The 8,455-nt window shown below is 39.4% G+C and overlaps 2 protein-coding genes across 3 annotated transcripts in view; one reads left to right on the top strand and one right to left on the bottom strand.

The window, feature by feature from the left end:
* Positions 1 to 872, top strand: part of HSBP1L1 (heat shock factor binding protein 1 like 1) — a 5,042-nt gene extending 4,170 nt beyond the window's left edge. The window contains exon 4 of the mRNA XM_019523995.1: positions 381 to 872. Within this exon, the coding sequence (XP_019379540.1) occupies positions 381 to 386 (6 nt within the window). The 3' untranslated portion in view covers positions 387 to 872. The remainder of the gene's footprint in view (positions 1 to 380) is intronic.
* Positions 873 to 5,994: 5,122 nt separating this feature from the next.
* TXNL4A (thioredoxin like 4A) overlaps positions 5,995 to 8,455 on the bottom strand; it is a 20,968-nt gene continuing 18,507 nt past the window's right edge. For both annotated transcript variants that reach the window (XM_019523981.1, XM_019523987.1), the window contains exon 4: positions 5,995 to 6,525. In XM_019523981.1, coding sequence (XP_019379526.1) covers positions 6,354 to 6,525 — 172 coding nt within the window. In that variant the 3' untranslated portion in view covers positions 5,995 to 6,353. The remainder of the gene's footprint in view (positions 6,526 to 8,455) is intronic.

The raw sequence follows: 8,455 nt of genomic DNA, 5'->3' as shown, positions 1-8,455 counted from the left end.
GCAGGGGGGTGGGGGGGCAAGGGGAAGGGGCTACGGGGGCAAAAAGTTCAGGGGGCAGAGGGCAGAGGAGCCACTTGATCCCCCAAGATTAGTTTTCTCTGTTGTAGCAGTGGGAGGGAGACAAATTCAAGGCAAACCTCCAATAAACAGATTCTATACCTGGAATTTAAAAAAAATATATAATTTTTCCATATATAGAACCAAATTATTGGGAGTCATTTTATATTCAGAGTACTCTTAGATTCAAGTAACTATGGTAACAATAGAGCAATCTGTCCAGCTTTTAAATTATAAAAATGTTTCTATGGTTTTTATTGAAATACATTAATGAATAATTGAAGAAACTAAAACCTATTTACCAATGTGTTACTTCTTTATAGAACTGAAAATGAGAGTCTAGTGACCAAGAAGGATAGGTCAAAATCTGTGCTGCACTGAGTTTGGAAAGACAAAGATCATCTATCAACAGATTTCTACAAATGTGTTAAGTGAAAAGCAATATCAAACCTGTAAAGGACTTTACATGGTGTATTTTCATTTTATGATCATGCACAATGATTGATACCTGAAATATTTATTTGTAATAGGTAAAATATACAAACCTATATAATGAGCAACTCCAGTGAAAGAAAAGAATATATGAATATAAGTTCTTAGGCATGTGAAGACTCCATTCTTTTTTATTTTTGCTCTAGTAAAAGGGTAAAATACTAAGTTTGTGACTATCTCATAAGTGACACATTTTACTTTTTTGGAGGAGAAATGCTATTTTTAAAAAATACAGCAATTGTAGGGGGCACAAAATTGCTGTAACCATACCATAATCTGTAATAAATTTTCTCATTTAAAATAAAGGATTAAATAAAAAGTTGTACATTTTTATAACATTTTAAATGGTTTACTAAAGGTCAATAACTCATTTAAAAAAAGAAAACTACACAATTTTAATATTTGTATTTGTTTCTTTTTTTTTCTTTATTTTCTCAAGTTATATGTTTCTGGAATAACTAAGTCCAATTGTAACAAGGTATTTCCATACCACCCTGAAGTGGCACCAACAGCATCTGCACGTGGCACACAAAGGGGGATGTGACAGGAAACACAAAAACAGAAGGCTGAGAAGGAGATCAGGGAGGGTGCACAGGGTAGGAAGCAGAAAGCAGAGCAGAAGATTGGGCATAAGCACAGAGTACAGAGCAGAAAGAGCTGCAGATTGGGCAAAGAAGTGGGTCAGAGTGGTACTTGGGAAGGGTGCAGGGCTAATTTGTGGCATGGTCGCCAAAAAGGCCCCACTGTTTTATATAGTGTAAAAAGCAAAGGTAAGATTGGGTAAAATATCTGGACTGGAAGAGGCTAGCAGTGCCTTTTTCTAAACCTGGTCAGCATTAACTAATGCTCAGAGCCCATCCTGGACTCAGCCTTTGACTAAGGAAGCTCAAATGATTTACGAATGATTTAATGCATTTAAATTTGACTATATTATAGGTTTACCTCCATCTAGCTAGGTCTATTTAAAAAACATTTAGCTAACGTAGTGTAATTTTTCAAATACAGATGAAACCTCACTCTTGATAAGTGATGGGAAAAAAGATCCAGATGAGATATATCCACACAATAAAAATGGTCTGCTAAACATACACCCTTCCTCTGCCTAATCATCTCACCAAGACAATCCAGTTTAATGTAGGGTGGAGAGCTGGGGAAAAACAAAACAAATAAATCAACTACTTTGCAAATGTCAAATGATTTGTCAGCTATGTTAGAGAGAGATAGATTCAGAAAGGAGCTAACCAAGTTTTAAAAACATTTCTAGACATTATTAAATCAAAGCATATGTAGGACACTTCTTCCTTTTATCTTAAAATATGCCATCACAGCTAAATACTAAACCCCCCAGAGTCAGCATCTTCCATTCACTCTACCGTCCAAGTTAAGTTTTACAGACCTAAATTTTGAAGCCATTCCAAAAGCTGCTTCTGCCTTTTGGGAAGTTCCCATTTAAACAAAGAAAGGCAAGCACCCAATGCTGCAAGTGTTTATTTTGACGCTACTATATCATGGCTATAAGGCATAATTAAAATGTCCATGCCACAAAGCATTAGTTTTGATCTGATGGACTTGTGGCAGCATGACAACTCCTTATCCTGTACATAATGCCTGAATTCCTTTCCCCTCAGTGTATGACTTTGCATTTGTCCATATTAAATTATTTTGGCTAGATGGGCTGAAGTTACCAACCAAGCCTGAGTGCTCTCTTCTCATTGTTATTTACTATTTTGCTAAGCTCTGTCAATAACCCTTACACATAACACAAATAATTCATATTTATTTCCAGATAATTGATCTGAATGTTGAACGGTATTAGGCTTGATATGAACCCTTATGGAACACCATTGGAAAGATCCCCATTCGATGATTAGTTGCCAAAGGGAAACGTTTTCCAAAAAAACCCAAAACTGTCAGCCAACTCATATTCTACTTGCATGATTTACTGAGTGTAGACTTTTTAAAAAATCAGAACTTAGTTTAGTATTAAATCAAATACCTTCTTAAGACATCTAGGATATCTACACAGTCCTTTCACCAGCCACATTTACAATCTCAATAAAACGAGCCAGGTTTGCTTGTAAAAAACCCCCAAACCCTCTATTCCTGTTGTTTTATTCTTCATCAGTTTCATATTGTTTTAGCCAGAACTGATGTGAGGCTTAGTGGTTTTTAAGGGCACTAACAGATGTGTAGCTCCCTGCTTCACAGAAAGCAGTGAGTTACAGCAAACCCTCCCTCGACCCAACAGATGTATCAAACTCCACTTTGGACCTAATTCAGGAGCCGCTGCCTGTCTGCAACCTCTCTCCCCTAGCCCCTTCCTCATAGCTCTGGTGCTGTCTGCAGGATGCAAGGTGGGAGAAAGGAGGAGAGGGAGATCTGGGCTGGGGTTTACCCAGCCTGTGCTGGAGAGGGAGCAGGTGTGTTGGAGCCCTCCACATCAGGTGCACCAATCCACCCGTCCCCCCTGTTGCATACCTGACAGCATCAAGGTATGTGAAAGGAGAAAGTAAAAATGGGAGAGTATAAGAGCATTGCTTGGGAATGCTGGGATGAAGTCAGGAAGGCCAAAGTGCAACTGGAGTTGCAGCTAAGAAGGGACCTGAAGGGTATCAAGAAGGGTTTCTACAAATATGTGAGTAACAAGAAGAAGGTGAGGGAAAGCCTGGGTCCCTTACTGAATGGGGGAGGCAACCTTGTGACAGAAGATGGGGAAAAGGCTGAAGTGCTCAATGCCTTTTTCACCTGCCTTCACAGGCAAAGTCAGCTTCCAAACTACTGCACCAAGCAGCACTGTTTGGGGACGACGTGAGCAGCCAATTGGTGAAAGAACAAGTTAGGGACTACACAGAAAAGCTGGACATATACAAGTCCATGGGGCTGGATGGGATACACCCTAGTGTGCCAAGGGGGTTGGCTGTGATTGCAGAGCTGCTGACCATCATCTTTGAAAACTCATGGCAATTGGGAGAGGTCCTGGATGATTGGAAAAGGGCAACTATCATGCTCATATTTAAGAAAGAAAAAGGAGGCTCCAGGGAACTACAGACCAGCCAGCCTCACCTCATTCCCCAGAAAAATCATGGAGCAGATCCTCAAGGAATCCATCTCAAACCACTTGGAGAAGGTGATTAGAAACAGTTAGCATGGATTCACTAAGGCCAAGCCATGCCTGAAAAACCAGATTGCTTTCTATGATGAGACAACTGGCTCTGTGGATACTAGACCAGTGGATGTGATATACCTTGATTTTAGCAAGGCTTTTGATACGTTCTCTCACAACATTCTTGCAAGCAAGCTAAGGAAGTATGGGTTGGATGAATGGACAGTAAGGTAGATAGAAAACTGGCTGGAGCATCCACCTGAGAGTAATCAATGGGCTCAATGTCTAATTGACAGCTGGTATCAAGTGGAGTGCCCCAGGGTCAATTTTTGTTCAGTATCTTCATCAATGACTTGGAAGATGGCAGGGAGTGTATAATTGGCAAGTTTGCAGATGACACCAAGGTCGGGGGAGTAGTAGATACACAGAAAGGTAGGGCTAGGATTCAGAGTGACCTAGACAAATTGGAGGATTGGGCCAAAAGGAATCTCGTGAGGTTCAACAAGGACAAGTGCAAAGCGCTGCACTTAGGATGGAACAATCCCATGCATCAAGTACAGGCTGGGGGATGGCTGGCTGGGCAGCAGCTCTGCAGAAAAGGACCTGGGGGTTACAGTGGACAATAAGCTGGATATGAACCAACAATGTGCCCTTGTTGCCAAGAAGGCTAATGACATATTGGGCTGCATTGGTAGTTTTGCCAGCAGGGCAAGGGAAGTGATTATTCCCCTCTATTCAGCACTAGTGAGGCTACATCTGGAGTACTGTGTCCAGTTTTGGGCCCCTCACTACAGAAAGGATATGGACCAGTGGAGGACAACAAAAATTGTGAAGGGGTTAAGACATGTGACTTCTGAGGAGAGGCTGAGGGAACAGGGTTTATTTAGTCTAGTGAAGACTCAGAAGGGATTTAATAACAACCTTCAACTACCAGAATGGGGGTGCTAAAGAGGATGGATACTGTTCTCAGTGGTGGCAGGTGAGAGAACAAGGAGCAACAGTAGTTTAGGTTAGATATTAGGAAGAATTTTCTCACTAGGATAGTAAAACACTGGAACAGGTTATCCAAGAAGATGATGGAATCTCCACTGTCAGAGGTTTTTAAGATCCAGCTAGACAAAGCTTTGGCTGGGACGATCTAGTTGGGGATGGTCCTGCTTTGAGCAGGGGGTTCACTAGATAACCTCCTGAGGTCCCTTCTAGCCCTAATTTTATATGATTCCATGATTATTAAGGAATCAAGGGAGGGAGAGGAAGAGAGATTCAACAGCCTCAGATATATAGTTTCAAAAGAAGTTGAGATAGCAAATAGCAAGTTAGGTCACCAACTGGGAAATGAAACTTAGTTGGCTCTACCCAGGAACAAATGAGGTTCTTGTCCCAGGGCCTAGCACAGGATCAAGGGAGACCTACAAGACCCAGAAAAGTGGAGGGGCAGGGGGGAAAGGTGTCAAGTGTATTAAAGGCTGCCTACAGAACAGGAAACCATGAATCTCTTCAGATTCAATTTTATTACAGTTTTAACCTTTAATCTCCCAGACTTTGTAATTTCCCCAATATAAAAAACTTCTTTTTTTACGACCTATATGTAGATCGGTGATTCTAATCCAGAGTACTATGGGTGCCACAAAAGGTTAGCACTGTTAGGTTTACAACATGATTCACACGGTAAATCCATTCAAATAGAAATCCATAGCTGTGGTCTTTCTAAGTTCTTTGCAACAAAAAAAAAACTGCTCTGTTTTCTGTAGGCAAAAAAAAAAGAATGAAAACTAAGAACATTTCTAAGGGGTGCCTCAAGTGTAAAAAAAAATTGAGAGCCACTGATGTAGATGAATTACTAGTATAAACCAAAGAGTAACAGACTTCAAGGGTATTACTTCAGAAATGCACAAGTCCTGGTCTTGCACTTGTTTCTGTAGTGCTTATAAAAATTAACAGGACTTTTGCTGTTATAACCCCTTTGCACCACACATAGTACATTCCTATGTAGAAGGTAATCAATAATGTGCTAGTAATGAAAAATACATAAGCACTGGAATCTGACCTTTGTAAATCAATTTCATAATAGGACATTATACTAGATGTTTTCTTTTTTGAAGAAGAAGAAAAAGGGAAATGAAATTAAGCATAACAATTTTATTTCCAGAGAATTTTGTCTGCTTAGTATTTCACATCTTCTTAGTCCTAGTGATTTCTCATACTTACTGCCAGGCAGTAATAAACTACCAAGAACAAGCCGTCTTGATACAAGTGATAAAAAACAAGCTCACTTCAAGAGGTACACCTTTTTAAACTTGTTTTGATACCTTAACAGAATGCACTGAAGGCAAGACAAGAACAACATCCATAATTGGTTTATTCCACCAAAAAGCCATACTGTTTTCCAACATATATTCATTTGAACTGTTTTTCCCTACATCTGAGATTTTTATTTTTTTTTTACAAAAATACATCATACCAAGGCTGACATTTGAGAGTTTAATTTTTTTAATCCAAAAGAATAATCCAGCTATATTTTTGCAGTCAAATAGTTCCAGTCTTCATGTCTTCTATTTTCTCAAACTGAATTTGACAGCTTTTAAATAAGAGTTCAAAATATGTCCACAATAAAAAAAAATATTGATCTTCAAATCTTATATACAAAAGGGATAGTTTGGCGACTGTAGAGGTGGACTAAAAGAAAAAGTGTCCAAGAATATCAGTACCTATACTTGGTAGAATAGTCTTTTGGTGACACTACCAGACCTCTACCTTTACGGGCTCCTCTATAAACTGTTTCTATAATGTCGATCATTTCTTGCTTGTCTTCCATTGCCCAATTAATTTTGTTGTTATTACCTGTTCCTAAATCAATCATGATGTGTTTGTTCCTGCAAGAGGAAAGCAAATACCAGTCAATACGTTGCATTGCCCTCTTCTGAAGTATAAACTTACTTGTCTTGAAGAATTTCATAGAATTCAGTTCCACTATATGTAGCTCTTTCAACATATCCTTGCAGGTCAGTCAATAAACCTAACTCTGAAAATGGGAGAGCTTATGTACCATTGTAATACTGAAGCTGAAACTTGTAAAGTAATGTTTTAACTTTAGGAACAGAAAAATAAGCCATAAAGATAACCCTCCTCAAGATTATTAATTACTCAAAAAAAAGTTATTTATCTTTAAGAAGAAGATAGATTTAATATTGTATTCGATTTTGTGGTAACAGGGTACAACTACCTCTCAAAACCAAATTTAGCACAATTTAGTCAATTAAAAGTAGACCTAACATCCCCCAAAATTTGAATTTTCTTTAACGTTTTAATGGCATTGTTAAAATTACATTAAAAATAGTTTCTTTCCTTAGACTCAAGCTCTGACATTTCCTAAAGTACTGTGAACATAAAATATTATGCTAGCAGTTGGTCTATTCACTTTGAAATGTTCAGGATGCTTTTATTGCCCAAAGATGCTAAAAAGTACAACCACAAAATGTGATGATCACACAAAGTATTTTGTTTTATGTCAATGTCCTTTAAATGTAACTGTATGTCCAAGTTTATTTGTCATTTTACCAAGTATTAGCAAATGTAAAGGACTTCACTAGAAGCTAAGTTATTTCTTCTGTGATATACAGAAACTATTAGACACTTGTACAGCTAACATTTAAAATGTAAATGTTTTAGTTAGTTTTATGACTTTTTACATTTTTAGATATTCCATACATCTGACTTGTAAAATCAGATACTGTATGTATACAAATGTGCAGAGTTTCTAATTTTAGAGGAACAGTGTTGTGTTCATATGGATAGCTGGAAGGAAAAAAAATAAATGTTTTCTCAAATTTTATGGGCAGTAAATCCAAGAATGCCTTCTGGACACAATGGGACAGTTAAAACAAAAAATCAACAGAAATACCCCACATTATTAAGATTCCAACTTGATGGAAGTGATTCAGGTTGCTTAAGCTGGATGGCATATTTCCATGACACAAAGCCAATGAAAAAACAACAAAAACAAAAAGACTGAATAAGCAATGTTATGCAGTTATAAAACAATAAACATTTAACTTTCCACTATAGTAAGATTCTACCAGAGAGAAAATTTAGCACCAAGTGAAGGTTTTATTTGCAGTGTCAGCTCAGTTCATGAAGTGCTGTTTTTAATTCACAGGACTACAAAATTTAGTAGCAACCAGCCTTGTCATCAACTTGACCAAAGATTTTTATCAGGATGTTAAATTAGATTAGATCAAATGCAGAGTGGCTCTCTTCCCAGTTAATATGTTGTTATTACAGGTACACTGATACATCAGTCAGATATTGGATCACCACCGATATAAAGAAAATTTACTGTATAGGAAATTGGCCTGATGTGGCTGATAAATGCCCGTGCAGCAGCAGAGCAGCACGCAGGCAGCGAGGAGCACAGCCCAGCAGCTTGGAAAACTGTGTTCAGCTCGTAAGTCTGTTGCGGTGGAAAGGGAGAGAAGGGGTGTGGGGGGCAGATCAATGGCACTCACAGTGAGGGAGGGAGTGGCGCTGGAGTAGGTGCTGCCCAGCTGGGGTAGGGTGGGGCACCCAATGGAGCTGCAGCTCGTCCAGGGGGCATGGGCTCCCACTGCTGCACACACCCTGGGAGGGCATGGGGGGGGGGAAGACCGTGTGCCCCCAGATCTGTGTGGGGTGAAGTAGGCTGCAGCTGCCCCCCATTCCCTGGACAAGCCGTGGCTTCATCCCCCATCCCGGCCCACCTGGGCAGCACCTGCCCCAGGCCCATTCCCCTCCCTCACCGTAGGGGGCCTTATTCTGCCCCCCCCC

Source organism: Gavialis gangeticus, unplaced genomic scaffold (genome assembly GCF_001723915.1).
Source record: "Gavialis gangeticus isolate Ggan-Ray unplaced genomic scaffold, GavGan_comp1, whole genome shotgun sequence".
NCBI lineage: Eukaryota > Metazoa > Chordata > Crocodylia > Gavialidae > Gavialis > Gavialis gangeticus.
This window is presented reverse-complemented; position numbering and strand designations above follow the sequence as displayed.